At 42.5% G+C, this 18,947-nt stretch overlaps 1 protein-coding gene and 1 non-coding gene across 2 annotated transcripts in view; one reads left to right on the top strand and one right to left on the bottom strand.

The window, feature by feature from the left end:
* The window catches only part of LOC109994757 (CLIP-associating protein 1-A), a 36,688-nt gene that overhangs the window by 17,333 nt on the left and 408 nt on the right, over window positions 1–18,947 (bottom strand). Inside the window, exons 2-20 of the mRNA XM_065951899.1 lie at window positions 18,261–18,685; window positions 15,270–15,348; window positions 14,711–14,814; window positions 14,429–14,520; window positions 14,241–14,316; window positions 13,392–13,489; window positions 12,816–12,886; window positions 5,370–5,510; window positions 4,757–4,833; window positions 4,552–4,644; window positions 4,318–4,463; window positions 4,024–4,159; window positions 3,651–3,721; window positions 3,413–3,472; window positions 2,413–2,490; window positions 2,135–2,302; window positions 1,825–1,871; window positions 1,412–1,606; window positions 1,119–1,145 (exon numbers count right to left, since the gene is read on the bottom strand). Of these exons, the coding sequence (XP_065807971.1) occupies window positions 1,119–1,145; window positions 1,412–1,606; window positions 1,825–1,871; window positions 2,135–2,302; window positions 2,413–2,490; window positions 3,413–3,472; window positions 3,651–3,721; window positions 4,024–4,159; window positions 4,318–4,463; window positions 4,552–4,644; window positions 4,757–4,833; window positions 5,370–5,510; window positions 12,816–12,886; window positions 13,392–13,489; window positions 14,241–14,316; window positions 14,429–14,520; window positions 14,711–14,814; window positions 15,270–15,348; window positions 18,261–18,464 (1,963 nt within the window). The 5' untranslated portion in view covers window positions 18,465–18,685. The remainder of the gene's footprint in view (window positions 1–1,118; window positions 1,146–1,411; window positions 1,607–1,824; window positions 1,872–2,134; window positions 2,303–2,412; window positions 2,491–3,412; window positions 3,473–3,650; window positions 3,722–4,023; window positions 4,160–4,317; window positions 4,464–4,551; window positions 4,645–4,756; window positions 4,834–5,369; window positions 5,511–12,815; window positions 12,887–13,391; window positions 13,490–14,240; window positions 14,317–14,428; window positions 14,521–14,710; window positions 14,815–15,269; window positions 15,349–18,260; window positions 18,686–18,947) is intronic.
* Window positions 15,694–15,823, top strand: LOC114921016 (U4atac minor spliceosomal RNA). The gene has a single exon (XR_003809319.2). It is a non-coding gene; the product is annotated as a U4atac minor spliceosomal RNA (small nuclear RNA).

The following is an 18,947-nucleotide window of genomic DNA, read 5'->3' as shown; positions in this document are numbered from 1 at the left end:
AAGTGGAGGATGTAAGACAGAGAGAACACAAGTCATTTGCTCCTAAGTTTCATTTATTTAAAAAAGTTCATTGAAACAAAACAAAAAAAGCTCCAGTCTGGAGTCGTTCAATCCTCTCATCATCTAGAACGAAACAACCTAAGACACTAAAGCTGAAATTCCACCAGACTCGTGTTCGGTCGGTCTCCGCTACAGATTAAGTGGAGGTAAAAAGACAATCCATTATCTTAAACACATTAAACTGACGCCCTGAGATAAAGATAGATTTAGAAATGCTCCAGTAGACCGTTTCAAAAGGCAGCTGTGAAAGCTCTCTGATGTCTGTGATGGAATCTTTGATCACAGTCATCCACAGTTGTTGTTTATTGTCACTGACAGGTTCAGGTTGTTATTCTAAGTGTGTGGCGACCTTACAGAAAGGATCCCTGCAGAGAGAGACCTTTTAGTTTCAAAGGAAGAAGACTTTTTTAACCACAAACAGCTCTCTCTACAAACACCAGATTTCATTAACAGAATCAGTTATTTTACCTCGAAGAACAAAGAAAGTTGCTTTACAACGGCTGCGGCTCAAGTGTTTTGCTGTGTTACGTAAACTGTGCATCGGATCTGAGTTACCATATAAAACTAACAAACTGACCACAGCAGATTAGAACAGAAACCCCCGTGTTCTGCGATGTAAAACTACTGCTGTATTAAAATGAGTGTTCTTGTAAATGGATTCTGGTGTGGCAGGTTTAAACAAACACTCAGGACAGTTTAACAGGAACATGGTCATGTTTCATTTGCACCATGCAGAGTCTGGTTTATAGGTTTCAGGCACCTCTCGTGTTTCTGTGTTGAGAAGCATGATGCAAAGAAAACTCTGAGAAATACTTCAGTCAGTGTCCTTCAGCTTCTCACCTGAACTCTTATTTCTTCATTTTTACCTGACATGACACCGACTGATTCTAAGTGCAGTAGAAAAGGTACAGTACACCATGCGTAGACAGTCCATGCATAGACAGTTCCATCACAGATGATCGGCATCACAGAGTACTGATGGGGGATAAAGACACACCGAGGGGGCTTGGAGGAGCATCACTCCCCTGTCCACATACGGAAACACACACACAGCTTACCGTCTGCGTTAACAGAACACGAGCCGTCTGACAGGTGGGCAGGGGCCAGAGGGGACACAACAAGGGTCAGGGTCAAGAGGTTAAGATTGAAAAATGTTTGACAAAGAGGGAGGGCGGGGAGGATTGAGATCGGAGTTTGGATTTCTGTTCAATCAATATGTTTAGAAGAAATATTTGATTACTTTGTGACAAGAAAGTGCGTCTAGAGTGTTGAACTTCAAAGACTCCAACATCCTTGCATGATAAGATCATCAAACATCCTGAGCAACCTTTACTCTAAACGTAAAGCTTACCCAGTGAAGCGTAGGACCCAGGTGGGAGGGCAGAGGCGGAGCTGAAGGGAGATGATGTCACGGCCGAGGGCACCGCGGGCATCCTGGTGCGGGCAGTGGCAGTGGCTGCTGCGTTGACGTCCACATCGCTGCGAGAGCGCTGGAGGGAGCCCGGGGAGGAGGCTGCAGCGGGCGGCCTGGTGTGGGCGGCTTTGGCTGCAGAAACAGGGGATGGAAACGGGACAAACATCAAACAGCTGCAGCAGCAAAGAATTATTTTAATCTCTTCCTATATTACATGTTTTAACACTATCTTCTATTTCTTATCGTGTTTGTTGTTTTAAATATTCTATTCATTTGACTGAACAAACACAGCATGTTTATTTTTGCAGCGTGATTGTAATGAAATAAAGAGCAGGGTGTCATCTCCTCACATCTTGTCGAGCCGCTCCCAAAGCTGCTTTTTCCAGGCGGGGGTCGACTGTGGAGACAGGAAGAAAAAGTCAAACAATTCTTTGAAACAGAACCTCATGTAAACAACAACAACAACTTGTCAATACCTTTAGATATAGGGACCATAATCTTCTACTTTCATGAAAGTAAGAGCTTGTTGCTAATAAATCCCTCCCTCTGCTGTCAAATACTGTGACTGAAAACTGAACCCCTTTGACTGCATGTCGCTGTCTTTGACGGTGTAATCTTTCCCAGTTAATCAATAAACCGATCAATCAGCCAGTTTCTCACTTGAGGCTCTCCTGAGAGGACGAGGAGGAGCGGTCGGAGGCGGGAAGGGACATCAGACTGTCCCCGCTCCTCATGTGAGCCTGAAGAGCTTTCTGATAGGATGACTCCAGGCCCTGGAACAGCTGCTCTGCCTCCCGACGGAAGTGACCGTGGAAACTCCAGTAACACCTGAGACCATGAGGAGATTTGGTCACATCAAAGCCACAAACAGTTGAGATATATCATTGGTTTGTTTTTCTCTAGTGGATCAGGTTTTACACCTGATCGGTGTGACTTACTTCCGGGCCACAGAGCGAGCTTCGGCGTCTGCATCATGGACCCCTTTCTTTATAGTCTCCATTAAAACTGTTCCATGTCTGTGAGCGGGGATAAGAAGACAAAACAAGTATTTAAAGGCTTTATATGCAATTTTTTGATCCAGCTGATGTCGCCCTTGAGCACCAGCATGAAACCAAAACAACTTGTGCTGCATTGTTGTGTTAGCATGCTAATGCTAGCGATCTTTATTATGCTGGTATCTTCACACTGCATGTAAATTTACCTGAAATGAGCGTGATCTAGAAACACAGTTAAGCAGTGAGTACAGTATGTTATTCTTCTTTTCTCTAGGCCCTCAATTAAACAACTTTTATACTCAAGGGGAGGAGTCAGCCGGCCGTCCTGACGATGTAAACAAACTGAAGATAGGACTCTGAAAACATCACAGACAGTGGGACTCGGGTGTTACACCCATTGTAGACAGTCATGACTCATAGAGTTATTTTCAGAGGATAGACTTGATTTCTATTATAACATGAAGCTTATTAAAGCTTTTTTTCACCAAGCCAAGTCTGATTTTTACCTGGTTAGTGTAAGGAAACAGAATCAGTACCTCTCTCTCTGTCACACACACACACACACACGCAGACGCACACACACACACACTGACTGATCGATGAGAACCAGAGAGCTCCCCTGGTATGGGGGGGTCAGCTCGGGTTTCTCCCTAGTGGCGGAAGCAGCGAGGCAGAAACACAATGAGGCTTTTGGAGGCAGACAGAGATCCCCCCTGGCATCGCCATGGAAACTGCTGAGATGGCCCTTGACTCGGCCGGTCTCACATTTCACGACGAGGTGGCGTGCAGTACTTAAAAGTCATTCACAAGCAAATGAAGCCGTTCTCACTTCATTGTTTGTGTCAGAATGTCTTCTGATTGTGTTTGGGGTAACTTGAAGAACCATCTGGTTCATGGATATAGAAATAAAACATTTTCAGAAAGATTCAGGTCGATTCCTCACCTCTCTAAAGAGCTCGTCTGCCACTCCTGCAGCATCAGGTCCAAGAACTCGTAGCAGCGTCTGCAGAGGAGAGCAAACACATGTAAATATAAAGTGAGATCAGATCAAAGAGGAACAATAAATACTATTCTACGTACTAAGTTTGTGCGTTTGTTATTTTAAAATCTGTCTTTGCACCAAATATATTATATCAGGATAAATTCATGATAAAATCAAATTCAACATGTGTCTCTGTCACCTTCTCACAGCCACAGATTTGGAGGTACAGCTGCTGGTCATGATGGGGATGAGACGTGGGAAGTGTGTGTGCTGCAAAGAAAATAAAAACAGAAACGAGAGTCAAAACCTGCTCACATAATTTTAATCTACCCGGAAATGATTATGTTTTCAGACAAACTGCTTGGATTCTTCAGTGATACGTTCACACTTGATACAGTGATACAAAAACACTTTTTTCTGAATTGCTTTAAAGCAGCCTGAATGAAAGGTGAGAGCAAATGGCTGCTAGAATTTAAATGTGATAGCTTCTGGTTTCTCAATGATCATCATCGTCTAAACCAACCCAAAAGATTCATCATGTGAGACATGATGTAATTAATGATGACACATACTTTGAGGATGAGGCGGATGGCGGCCATGCCGGAGGTGGCCATGACTTTGGCAGTGTTGGGGACCAGATTGAGGAGGATAGGCATGATGGCTTCCGCCGCGTGATCGAACCGACTGCCGAGCACTGACGACAGGTAACTGGAGAAAGGAGAGAAGAAATAAATCTGTCAACCACCACGACCACAAGCTTAAGAACAGGAGGAAGATGTGAGCGTGCTTTCATATCCAAGCATCATCTTTAGCTTTATTCAAAAGTGTGCATTGCTGTTACTCTTTATAACCTCCAGCAGTCTTACCCAAGGGTGATGCAGGCCTCTCTCACCACCTGAGAGCGCAGGTCCTTAGCGGACAGTTTGAACGCCGCCTCCAGGAGCCGCAGCTGCTGAAGAAAGCAGTCAAACTCTGCCGCGCCGGCCAGGAGCAGCGATCTCACCTTCTTCAGCTGGAGGAGGAGCAAAGAGACAACAAACAATCCACATCATAATATTCACCAAACTGTGAGATAATAGAGCGGGGTCAAGTGGTCTTACAGCTGCCACTCTGAGCTCCCAGTCCCTCTTATCGTCTGACAGCACGTCTCGGATCTTCGTCATGGCCTCCTCCACCTCCCTATTAGAGTAGATCTGATGGAGGAGAGGAATGAAGAAGGAGGAAAAGAGAAGATACAGATAGAATTAGGAGATCTGAACCCATCAATATAAGACTTTATTAAGTGGAATAAAGATGGCTCTGTACCTGCACTGTGGGAACATCCTCAAAGGCCTGCATGAAATCTTCCTCATCCACAGCTCCGGCAACTGATCCATCCCTCCCTACAGGCAGCAGCGGGGTGAGAAGTTAAAACCAGAAAAATGTCACTTTATACGATTTCTCTGAAAACAATCAAAATATAAGAGAGGGAGAAAACTGGCAGTAAAAACTAAACACATTGTTTGACAAACTTTCCATGAAACTTTCATTTTACTTGTTGATCATTCAAAAAGGAAATGCCAGAAGTCTGCCATATTTCATGTATTTCCTTTGCTGCCACAGTAATGCTTTATTCACTGCAAAACACAGGATTTGTATTCAGCGGACGACAGAGGAATCAAAAACATATGATGACGCTTAACAGTCAGACAAACCCAGAATACATTTTAAAACTTAAATAGAAAGAAAAAAAAAGGATAAAAACATATCTTTTGATTATTTTCGTAAGTGTTGCAGACGACTGTTACACACGTTGCTTTTTGTTTTTATCTTTAGAGTATTTAAAATGTATTAAATGAATGAAAAAAATGATGACGAGTTTAAAAAAACAGACAAGTTCAGGTTTTGATATATTTAGCTTGTAATCATCAGCTCTGACCTGCAGACTTTGTGCTGGAGGCGGAGGGGGGGCGTCTGAATGAACCCATGCTCACTGCCTTCCTCCCGGACAGCGAGGCTCCTTTGGACGAGGATGAGGAGCGGCCACCGTCCGCTGAGTCATCGTCCTCAAGGTTTTTGTCTGTAGGAGGAAGAGCAGAAAAAACAGAGAGGCAGAGGGTTGGGGTCAAGTCACTGCACAACAAGTCTTCAGTAAACGCACAGAACAAAGAAAATGTCAGCGCTGAGCATCTCAGAAATGTGGAGCAGCGTGCCGGAGGAGTCCTGCGCTGAGGACATAGCTCGCATTCCTGCCTCGGTAACAAAATGCAGTGACGAGTGTGAGGAGTGAGAGGGTTACTCAAAGCATTGGCAATAAATGAACAACGAGTCCAGTGTTCTCAGTAAGACGTCAAGAGCGACCACAGGAGGACAAAAAAAAACACATCTGAGGACACAGAAGCATCCATTAATAACAGCTGTTAGCTATCGGTGATCTTGGTTTGATTGGATTGTTGTTGATCACAAATGATTTCTATCATCAAATTAATTCATTTCATTTAGCAAGCAACAGAACAAACAACCACTTCCAGCTTGTATGTGCTGCTTCTGTCTTTTATATCACAGTTCATGAAAAAACAACAACAAGGGCTGCGCAGGATGAAATGACTCTGCTGCCATGCAAAGACTTTCGCTCATAGTTTGGGCTGAAAACTAAATTGATCTTTATCTTTCAATTGTGCCAGTTAGTTTCTCAATTAAAACAACAATCACTTGCTTGAAAATGTCAGAAAACAGGTGAAAAGTTTCCTTAATTCTGAGTCATGGTGCCTCCACGTCGTTAAGCATTTCAGTTCAGTGACCTATTAGATCATTACATCAACATCTGCTCTTCTGTCTGTTTTCAGGGCACATACATCTAAATATTCTGTAGCCTTCAACATATTCATTTCCTACTGGTTCCCTTGCCTATCCAATATACATAAAAGGTTCTTTATCATATTTAAAACGCTCCATTGAATAAATAAACAATGAGGTACAGTCCTGTGGAAACGTCCCCAAAGCGTCAGGTGAGTCCCCCGGCGCAGCACAGGAATCTGCACAACGAGCAATCAATCCTCCTCCATTATTCAAAGTTTACACACACATGCACACACACACACACACACACACACACACACACACACACACACACACACACACACACACACACACACACACACACACACACACACACACACACACACACACACACACACACACACACACACACACACACACACACACACACACAGGGGCAGGGCACTCAGCCAGCACATCCGTCATGTGCCGCCAGGCTGCAGATTTTCCTCCTTGCAGAAATAAAGCACAATGCAACACCTTCAATATCAACACAAGGTGACAGTGTGTGAGTTTGACTGACACACACACACGTTTCACCTGAGGCTCAGGAGGAGAAACCAGGGTGGTGCCGAGCCCACTAGGTCAAGAGGAAAACCCCTCTGGATTGTTCTGTGTCCTTTGTGTTTCTATGACATTTTATCTTCTTTGATGTGAAAACTATTTTAGAAAAAGTCAAACATAAATTTTGATACAAACGGCTTAACAACAACAACTTTCATCTACATGGAAAGTTTTTAATTTATGATTTGAAATTGGACCTGATATCTGTTGCAGGTTGAAGGAGTTCTGCCATTTCTAAACTTCTACATTATTTGGCATATTTTGTGGTCTAAAAGACTATTAGGTGCAGATCCTTGGAGGCAGGTTTCACAAAGGAGAAAGACCTTCTTTGTTCGAGAATAAAATCCTTTAACCAGAAACAGCGTTTACATCGCTCTCTATAAAGCCACCGATTCCATTGACAAAAACAGTGATTATACCTCAGAGAACACAGGAGTTAATGGACAGGATAATGTTGCAATCATTACAGCCTCTTTCAGCTGCAGGCTAAAGCATCAAATGGAGCGAAAACTTCTCGTACCAATTAGCAATTTAGATTCCAAAAATATGCATTGTTCACACATCAATCCAGCTGTGAGCAGGCCAAGAAACCATCCTGCTGTGTTTACATTCAAGACGCCCAAGACACATTCCTGTTGGATTTACAGCCATCGTCACACCAGGCATCCCCCTCCTCCCCCTTTTCTTCTCCTCTCATTGAGCTCCCATTGCCTGCACTGATTGCGTCCTCCTCTCTTTATCTCCTCTATAGGATGCATTCAAACCCTCCCTGCATCCAGAGCAAGAGCAGCAGCAGCTTACAGGAGCAGATCCGCCTGCAGACCAGTTTCCTCAGCATGTCGGCAGACACACACACACACACACACACAGACGGACGGAGAGACAGACGGTCAGGTGGTCCTCCGGTGCTCTGTGGTCCTCACATCTTTTCCTCCTGCTGAGGAGAGACAAGAGGGGAGGAAGGAGGGGACTCAAACAGCTAGCCTCCTCCCTCCCCTGTCAGGGAGCATGTGCTTCGATCTTCTCCATCCTCTAGTTCACTTCAGAAAAACACATACACACACACACATGCACATACACACTGCCAGGAGCAGGAAGGAGGAAGAGGAAGGGAGGGGATAGAGAGCAGTGATGAAGGAGAGGCGGGGAGGAGCGGACCAATGAGAGGAGAAGGGATGGGTCGGTCAGGGGACGAACCCTGATGCTGTGTGTGGAGGCAGTGCTGCTAGGCGGAGTCAGAGATGAGTGACAGCTATAGTGTTAGCATGACTCAGGAGAGAAGGAAGATGAGGAGGAGGAGCAGGAATAACGAGAGACACCTCCAGAGGAAGATGCTCCTCTGTCACTGTTAATGTCAGCCTGCAGCAGCCGATTGTTTTCAATCACAGCAAGGTCACAGCTGCCCTCAACATGTGAGAGATAAATAACTCTGAACGGAAATTAAATACAATTCCAGAACATTTTTCTGCACAAGATTAAGCAAAGAAAATTGGAGACAGAGATTTGATTTTTTGTGAATTTGACTTCCTAATACCTGCGGCATGTTTGATGAATCCATAAACTCATAACTGCTCATAACCCTTCTGACTGGGAAAAATGCAGCCTTGATTTAATTTATGTTGGGAGATGCATGAAATCACATCACCTACCTAAAAGTCTACCCTCATTTTATGAAAAGAATAAAAAAATTAACATAAGTGAATTATTACCATTAAAAGAGTACTTCAGCTATTTAATATGTAAAAAAAAAAAAACACTCAGAAACCATCCAGCAGCAGAACTCTGGATAGAACAACTTTAGTGCAGAATGATTCAAACTCCTAAGATCAACACATCCTACATTTCCCATAATGCATTTCAACAGCCTGGCTAATGCTAACACATATTACTTTCCAAACTTCCAGTTTGTACAGCAGATTTTTTAGTCATTGGAGAAGCAGCAGAGCACAGTCTAAACAGCGCTGACTCGGACAACTTAAGTATGAAAATAACGAATGATGACGACAGATTATAATTGATCACATAATATAATTTGTTTACTGTGAAAAAAACAAAGCTCCGGGTCACAAGTTTTCCTCCTGGCAGCGTCTCAAAGTCTTTGTGATCCCTGAGTCTGATGGAGTCTGACAGCTGATCCCCCTGGTGCAAATTCACCAAATGACCCGGGGAGAGGTGATGCGTTCAGGGGTGTCGCGTCACTGAAGAGGGGACGACACAAGGGAGCGTGGGAGAGCAGCTCCGAGGTTTAGGAGGAGAAGCTTACGACAGGTAATCAGCAGGTTAAAAGATCAAATCACCCACTTTTAAATCTTTCTCTACCTCCACTATACTTTTGTTTATAACCTGCAGCTCATATTATTCACCTTTTCAGCCCTCACTGTTAAGAAAAACATCTGCATCAAAAAATAATCTCTAATGTAAACTGTAACCTGCGAACACAGGGAGATTTACGCCGAGTGAATGAGGCGGGAAACACCCCTCCCATCTCCTACACATAACATCCAGATGGAACAACAGTGGGAGGGACGTTCCCACAGAATTATCAGGCTTCATTCACAACTTTCTCACCCGATTAACATGCATTCAAACTGAGAAAATCCATAGGCCAGAGTGTGGAGTTACAACGGAGAAAAGCAACATTGGTAAAGAGCGGCTTTGTATTCTGAGTCTGGAGAAACAGAAAGTTGGCAAACAAAACAAAACTGAGAAAACATTCTCAGAAGTCACAGAAATCAGGCCATGCAGAACCCTAAAACAGCCTCATCATCACACAGATTCTTCTTTTTATTTCTGATTAAAATGGGAGTTTATCTTCTGCATTTTTAGGATTGTAATTAAAGGAAGAATGTGCGACATGTTCCACATAAATAAATCATAAATCAAGTCTATCCTGTGTAACTGTGTCTCTGAGTCATGACTGTCTACAATGAGGGAGAAGCTCGAGTCCTGCTGGCTGTGTTGTTGTCAGAGCCGTGTTTACATGGACGGGACGGCCGGCTCCTCCCCTTGTGTATAAAAGCTGTTTTAGTCCAGAACTAGAGAAAAGAAGAACATACTCACTGATTATCTGGATGTAAGTACGGGTTTTTAGATCACAGTCATTTTTTCGTCATTCTTTGGCCTTAACAATGAGACACGGTGATAATAAGTGAGGGTCTATATATTTAAATGTTTTGGTTTTTAGGCTCAGTGTGTTTTCCTGTTGGGAGTAAACCTCTTCCTGTTTGGTTTCCTTCAGTGTATGTGGATAAGAGCATTCCTGTTTTGTTGTGAGTAGCGTCTTGTGTTTGCTATTCTGTCCGGAGACAAGTGGATCATGACCAGAATGTCTCCTTGAATAAATTAGTATTTTCTTTTTTTGAGTATTTAAGAGCTGTGAGGGGCTCCATGGCGGCCTGTCGTTCAGTGAAACCTGCACAGTGTTCATTATTCAGGAGGTTTATAACCGTGCAACCAGAGTCCTGCTGGCAGCGAGTACCGGTCCTCGTCTCTCAACTCCTCCCTGCAGGACCTCCTGAGGCTGTGTCTCTCAGCCAGCTCTACAAAGAATATACATCAAACTATGATGTTCAAAAATATTAAATTGTGTAGCGTTTGAGTTCAGTTATTGGCAAAATATTCTGGAAAATGAAGGAAACATGCTATGTTGAAGTGCTGGCTTCTCTGACAACAATACAGCAGCCAGTATGTCCTCCTTCTAACTTTAGATTCTGCTCCTGAATGCTCTGGATTTGTTTGGACCAGAGAAGGTAGGCGCTTTTAAGACACCCCCCGACACGGCCGTTTTGGACGCCCCTCGGTTTGCCAGATATGAGACCAGTTATCAGGTCAAACCAACAGGTGTTGCAGTGATGGAAGCGGGCAAGAGAAGTGGTTCAGATAGAAGTGATTGTACCCGACCTAAAAAGCCTCTGCATGTTTCTAATAAGCTCCACGTGCAGAAACGTGCTCAAACTAGAATCTGAAGTCATTAACAAGCACCCAATCTTCGATTCAATAAAAAGCCATTTAAAATAAAGTCAACTCCTCTATAAAAGAAATGCTGGACAAAACTTCCCCTATCAGGACAAGAGCAGTTATGTTCTTCAAATAATAACAAACATTTCCGAGAGAATGGCTGAAATTGTTTAAATGTTTTAGAGGTAATCGAGCACACTGTACTTTAAAATGAAGAACAACAACAGAGCAGAACATCGGGATTACACACATCACCGAGCTTCAGCACACAACCATGATCCCAGCGCAATTAGCAAGGTTTCTAAACACAAAGACAGACAGGAAAAACCTGTTTTACAACAAATACCGGTACACACTCTGACAGAAACTCTTTCTCTCAGGGAACTCTGCAGTTCCTTAGCTTTAAATAAATTTACCTGCAGGGACTCGACTCCTCTGTGGATCTTCTGCAGGAGAAACAGACCTGCTGATGCACGGCTGCCCGTCCTGTCTCCTCCCTTCCCCTCTAAACTCCCCTCGTGACTATGAGGACAACAGCTGACGCCTCCCTGAGCTGCCGGAGTCTGTTTCCCCTGTTTGCATTGTTCGTTCAGCTTTTCTTTAACTCTCTCTTTTTACTTTCTGTATTGTTTATGGATGAAATTGATTTTGTACTCTTGTTCTACGAAACTGTCCGATCATTTTTAACTCAGAGGATGTTAAACACACTGAGGCTGAGTTCACTAATGCTTGTTAACTAGTTCTGTTACTGTAGACGACAATTATTCCATGAAACGGTCCAGTGATCTTAACAAAGCCCCATTAATTATCACGCCAACTGACCTGCAAGCGACTATTTTCTTTGAATCTAGCTGATACTTGTGCAAAAACAAAAACATTCTGCTGCAGCTTCACATGAAAATCTTTAAAAACTAGAAGTCTTCTACAGATTCAGTATCACTGGGGATGTAAGTGTATAAAGATTCTCATTAATTCTAGTGCAGAAAATGAATCATGATGATCAGAGCGTCTGTAAACTTTCCCTAAGAGCAGCGCTGTCATCTGATGGTGTGATTAAGTTACCAAAACAAAAGCCTCGACACTAACGCTGCACGGTGAAGCTCCTCCCTTTATGTCAGATTATCCCTGCGACACATTCCTGTCATTTCCCCAAAGGAAGGTGGTCTTGTCTTTGTTATGTTTAAGCCCCCTGAGATGAAAGCTGAGCCCAGTGACCACGTAGATCAGGTCAGTCAGATCTGCTCTGAGAGACAATAAGTTGAAGAGAAACCTGTCCAAAGTCACACTCCTGGTGTATATTCCACAGGTGCACTATTTCCTGCTGCTTCATTTCAGCTTTTTCTGTGTCTCTTCTGCAGAGGTGCTGTTCCTGAAGTGAGACGGCTGCACAAAGAAACCAGCTCAGGTTGCGTTCTGACTGAAACAGACCGATGGAAACTGTTGAACATGCTCAGAGACGGATAGAGAAGATATTCACTCACTTTCCAAACGTCACATTCTTTGATTATTAGATTTAAAGCCTCCAAGTGAATCCCAGAAGAACAAAAGGGATACAAAAAAATGTTCCAAGTGTAATTTGTCACAAGTATCACAAGACCTAACATTTATTTTAAGGCCTCATTTTGCCATATACATTGTTCGATTTTGTTTGCAGAGTCACAAAGTGTCTGCTCCCCTTCTTTTTGTCTAACATATCCACAGTGTCGACCACTTTCTTGTGCCTCCTAAAACAGTTCAAATCCGTATTTTCTGTCTCTCAGACCCCCCTCAATCTGTGAAGTGTTTTCCTGCTGCAAACTCATCAAATAGATTCAATGTAGGAAGCTCTGTCTGTCGCTGCCTAGATGTGAAGACATACTAAATGTTTTCTCTGCTAAACTGTTGACAGCCTTAGAGGTGCATAAACAAACACATGTGGAGCGTTCCTGGAGGGTCTTACTTCTTACAACACCAGACAAAAACAAAACAACTAGAACGAAGTTCAACATGTGCAACATGAGTCAGGAACTCGTAGACATGATCTTACCTGACAACGGAGACAGGACCATGTTCCCTGATCTTTGAACTTCATCAAATTTACTGAAGATGACGTTCAGCCTGGGCGGAGAAGGAGGAGACAGGGGAAGAAAATCAGCACATTTATTTTTAACAGGAAACAAACATCCCGGCTGCCTTCAGGCCTGCAGCTCATTCTCCAATAAAACAGAAAAGTGTCTGATTTCTGCTTCCACAGAGAGAGGATAAAAAGGCCAAAGAGACATCTCATGGAACTCAAAAGTACAAGTGCAACAGTCATCGCACAGTCGATCTGTAGAAATGTATTTATATGAACCTAATAAAATCTAAGATTAGTTTTAGCGTGAAGTCAAGAAAAGCTCAGAGCAGATTCAAAGCAACACACAAATGCATCACTTTAAATCAGCCACCGGTCCTTGTTCACAGCTCAAACAACATTCCTGACGACGTTAAAACAGTTTCTGAATTTAAACATTCCTCCAAAATCTAAAGCAAGTCTATTAGGATTCATGTTAGCAGAGATTTCTAAAAGTTTGTTAATAATGGAGGAGGAAAAGCTGTTTTCACAGACAGCATGTGAACGCACCGTGACTGAGGCAGACCCTTCTTTCCGAGGTCCATTCTCACTCGTTCTCCGACGTGACGGTAGATCTCTATGAGGCAGTTCATGGCTCCATCACGCACCTACAGATCAACGATAAGAAAATAGAAACTTCCAAATCTTAAATTTTGATCGGTGTACTTGTGTGCCTTTGAAGATGAAACTCCAGATATGTTGTCATTAGTGTATTTGAATTCAGGCAAGTCCCTCACTATGAACACACGCTGCTCTACACTTGGGGAGAGGTCACATTGTTGTTACTTTGAATCCACAACAAAATAAAATCTCAGATTAAATTCTGAGAAGAGGCTTTTAAAAAGACTGGAAAACAGCCTCTAGTAACCGTTCTGTGAGGTTCTTTGTTTCCAGCTGATTTCTTCTTTCCTTTAAAAGGTTAAATAAATAAAAATAGCCATCAGATCATTTTAATGATGCTGGTTCTTACTGCAGTAGGAGTGCTGTAGTGCACATGTGCAAGCGTGTTTGGGGTCAGGAAGGGAAGTTAAAGGGCATGGCTTCCTGTCATCAAGAGGAAGTGTGACTCCTGTGATGATAGACCTCTGCAGCCAGCCAATCAGTAGACAGCAAACTCAGACACAGAGCACAGCAGGAGTGGATCACAGGTTTGATTCCAGCAAAGTATCACATCTCTAACTACAGCTGAATGTTTCCTCTACAAGAGTATATCAACACTGGTGGAAAAGAACCCAGAGAAATCCTGGTTTGTGTCTGAGGGTCCCTGATAAACTGTAATGTTTGAACTCGACCAGCAGAGGGCAGTCAAAGCCCAGTAATGCAACAGTTACTGTCCAGGTGTGAAGCTGCAGGTCGTACCTGACTTGTGGGATCTCCGAGGAGGTTGCAGATGTGAGGGACGATTTTACTGAGTGTCAGACTCTGAGATCCAAACCTGAGAAAAATAAAAAATGTAAATTCACAACACAAGAAGAACAGGAAGGTCATTAAAATAGAAATCACATTCTTGTATCATTATTTAAATAGCTTTGCTCTGAGTTACTCACACATTTAGAGTTGAGATGAGGCAGAGGCAGAGGCCTTCTCTGGTCCGGTTATTTTTGTGTTTGAAGCCTCCCATCATTCGCTCCCACACATACTGGACGCACGTTAAAGCACAAAGAATATATACATCAAGTCAGACTCTGTAAAGGCTGCCACATGAAACCAAAACAGAACTAAGAATGGTAAATGTTGGTGTGCTTTCAGTAAACAGGAGGGTTTAGTTTCCTCTTGTTCCTCTGTGAGAACACTGAAAGGTTTGGATGAACTCGTGTGCTGTTGAGCACCTGAGGGTTTGCAGCCTGGTCCATGATCTTCAGCAGCAGAGCTTGGTCCTGGTCTCGAACTTGGTCCTTGGCGTCTCCGAGTCGATCTATGAGACTCGGCAGAACTGAGCGGGAACAGAGGGCAGAAACAAAAGTGACTTTTTAATCTATAATCTGCTTAAAGTGGACGGAAATAGAGCCCCATTTTATGTTTTATGGGCTGAAACTTATTGTAAGGAAAATTATTTATCTCAATGTAATATCATGAAGCATGACTGCAGGAAAATACGAGCTGAAACTCAATCAAACCAAACACGGAAGAGATGCATGATGGGTAAAAGTAATAATAATAATCAAAGTTAGATGTTTTTTTGAATAATTTATGAAACAAAAAGCCCTTTTTTTATTCCACCTTTAAATATTGTGAAATGCAAAATACTTAAAACATAAATTATATTTCAGACTTTCAGTCAATAATCTTTTTAACTGCTGGAACAGACCCGTTAGCTTCATAAATGTATAAACTGAATTTATCGGCTCTATTTAGTGACTGTTTTTTGTATCATGAGAAGCAGCTCACCTGTCCCAACCTGCGTCCTGAACTTCTCCTGCAGTCTGCTGACCAGAGCTGACAGAATGTCCATCCCCAACAAAACCACCTGAAACACAAAAACAACAAAAACCATCAAACATGAAGTAAACAGGCTGAAAAACAGCATCAGACTACTCCCTACATCCAAGAGAGACAACTACTACTGCCTGATGTCAGCAGCAGGGCCATGGATTTGAATCTGGGCAGCAAAGGATCATGGGTAATTTGTCAGAAATATGAGTTTTCATTGAAATCAACAGCAGATAATGAAGGTGCACACTTTTTATGATGAAAAATCAAAATACAGCCATGAAATCTTTCATTCTGAGACATTAAACGCTGATCTAAGGCCAAACCATGACTGAGGATGGTTTGAACATTTTACAGAAAGGGATCAGAGCCACTACCATCAACTTTCCTTGTCTTGGGGTGGTTTGGGAAGCTCAATGAACGTCTAGTGAGAGTTTCCCTGCTAGCACCATAATCAACACATACGCACCACCTGGACTACATGTTCAGTCTCTGGTGCAATTTTTGGAACCTCTTTACAAACAAAAGAGAAAAACTGTGAAGAAATGAAGTCATACTACAATTGGGCACCCTCTACTGGTCGATAAATAAAAGTGCATCCATCCTGAAGACATAACTCAAACTGATTATCTTACACTTCAAACTCATCATATAAAGCAAAATAGAAATTATACTTTATATCCTGGGGCTTTTTGGGAAAAGCTGATAAACATTTTAACCATTTTCTGAAAAATTATTGATCTAAATGTTTAATTAATCCATAAAACAATCAATGCAGTTAGCTGCAACCTTATAGGGCTTCCACACCACACGTACAGAAAACTCTGGATATTTCCAGGAGAAGCTGTAGGAACACAAACAGCTGAATTTTCCACTCGGACCTGACACAGAGTTTCTCAACAAGCCTCCTAGTATATTTTCCACAGCAAGTCCGGGAGAGATACGGACGGTGGAGCTCTCGTAAATGTAAATGTTGACTTTTACTGTCGGGCTCTGCCATTAAGCTGTCTGTTTTTAACCACAGCTCAACGCTCTTTTAATTTATGTAACGGCCCGGCTCGTCTGCTCACTGCACTCCGATCAATTAACAGGAGCCATTAGACCACCAGCATCTTTCACACACACACATCTGACACACAGGAAGCTGATCTCCAAACATTGAAACACTCAGTCCTGTAAAACTCGCTGCTCATCTCCTTCTGGCTCGGTCACACGGGGAAGGAAACTGGGCTAATGGTGCGGGTAAATTAAGCTCCCAGCCATCGACGCTGCCTCACTCGCCTGGGAGCCTCGTCCCCATTACAGACCTGCAGATATTAGGCCGACTGGAGGACGCTGCGTTTCCAGGGCAGCGCAGCAAGCAGCCATATGATTGGTGGTATCAGTATTCTGTATGTGTGTATGAACATGTGGACTCTGGAGTGTTTTTAAGGTATTTAAGTATTCAGCTCCACTCAGTCTCTTCTGCCTCTTTCTTTGTAACAAATAAAAAAAACAGAACATCCAACCAAACTACAGTAAGTTTTTGTGACTCCTAAAATAACTTTTGAGTTTGGAAAATCTTTAACCACAAGCTCCATTCATCAGCTGTTCTGGAGCCCTTCATGGCATCACATGTTGTTCCTTTGCAAATGAAGTTACTCACTTGTAAAAAAATGACACACTTTGAGCTCTTAACAATTGCTCTTTCACACTGGATTGAAAATGCATTCTTAAATATTATAAACATCTGAGGAAGAACATGTGGTATGTGCATTTTCTCTGTAGTTTTTCTAAAGAAAGTGTACCAGGAATCAATAAAGATTTGTGAGAAAAACTAAGAGGAGCACAGAAAATAGTAAACAAAAAATAAATAAGGAAGTAGAAATCGTCTCAATAGAAAAACTGACACATTTACTGTTTTAACGAGAAGCGTAACTGCAAGAATAAATGTGAGAAAATTACATTTTATGCTTCTCACATTTGCAAATTCTTGCCAATCCATTATCACGACAACAGAGAAGCACTTTTCAAATCAACATTGCAGAAACTAAAGGTCTTTTAGTTAATGCCACCAAAAAAAGCTCTAAAAAAAGGACAGCTTTTATGTAGAATAAGCAAATCATTTTGTTATAGATTGTGACACGTGCATGCAATTTTTAGTGACTAAAAAGAAGTGGGACTTGGGTTTCTGTTGCGGTGGTGTCAAAACAACTATTTAATTGTATTTCTACTAAAATCGCATTTAAGAATCGCGACAGCCATATTAAGGATATAAATAATTTTAAAAAGCTCAAAATTGACTCAATAGAGTACACTATCGGCAAAACCACCTGTCGTGGTGACAATGAAATCATATATTGATGACAGTTTAAGCTTTGGGACTCTGAAAGTGGTCCTTTTATACTTTACATTTGCAAATGAGTAAGTGTCTACAAAATCAAAAACCATGTACAGTGTAGGGCTGGGAAATACATCGAGTTTTTAAAATATATCGATATACTTTCAAACAAGATATAGGGTAAGACAATTACGTTAATATCAATATAGTTTAAGTTGCATTAAAATAACGTTACAGAGGTGCCAGGTCACCTTTTTCTCATCTCACTGATGATGACTGACTGTCTGTCCCTCTTCACCCTGCTCCTCCTCTCTCTCTCTTTTATTGTATTTAAGGAACATTTTTATTTTATAATATTACTTTTTAAATTCACAATCAGGTAGTTTATTTTTCCATGTGTTTTCACTGTTAATAAAATACATATTGATATATATCGAGTATCGCCAATCAGCTAAACAATATCGAGATATGAGTTTCGGTCCATATCGCCCAGCCCTGTCACAGTGTAGCTGCAAAGAGCCTCTCTGATGTTATTTTTTAAAAGGTCTTGACAGGTGGAGGGTGTCGTGTTTATTTACCGCCCCAGTTTCCACTCAAAGGCATCATTCCTCCTTTTGAACTGTCCTCACCTTGAAGTTGCTGGAGTTGACCCAGGAGCTGGCCACTGCGTCTACCATCCTGTCCAGCATGCCCTGGTCCTGCTCCAGGTCTGGGGACTTCCCCTCGTCCAGGATGAGCTCAATGGTCTCCTGGCCCACCTGGAGCCTCTTCCCCAAGTCCTTCTGCATCACCTGCTCCAGTAGAAACTCCATGCTCACCACCTCCTCCTCCATGGCTGCTGCTGCTGCTGCTGACAGGTGAACTCAAGGCACTAGCAGACGTCCAGCTGGCCTTTCCTCTCCTTGATTTGAACACTGAAGCCTTCAGTTTCCAGAAACCTGCTGCAGGAGCCCCGTTTATACACCACGTATAAGCATTAAGAGACGGCTAACGTTGCCGAAACGCGCACCGTAATGTCCTACGGTGGCTGCGATGGACATTCCGCTTCATTCCCCTGTAATTAAACATAACAAGAAAAATACGACATTTAGGCAAAGTTTACAAACTAGCAAATTAACACTGAAAGTTATATGTATCTATTTATTAGATTTAAATCAGGCTTGCTTACTTTTAGGCTTTGAATTACAGATAAAATGCTGATTTGAGTTCAGCTAAGTGACCGTTAGGAAGGTGACGCGCAGGTGAACGTTAAACACTTTATGTAGCTGTTAGCTTCTGGTGCTAGCTCGTTAGCTCGCTACTAGCAAGATTTTTAT

This window comes from Labrus bergylta, chromosome 24 (assembly GCF_963930695.1).
Source record: "Labrus bergylta chromosome 24, fLabBer1.1, whole genome shotgun sequence".
Classification (NCBI taxonomy): domain Eukaryota; kingdom Metazoa; phylum Chordata; class Actinopteri; order Labriformes; family Labridae; genus Labrus; species Labrus bergylta.
The sequence above is the reverse complement of the archived record's forward strand: the minus strand, read 5'-3'. Positions and strand labels throughout refer to the sequence as shown.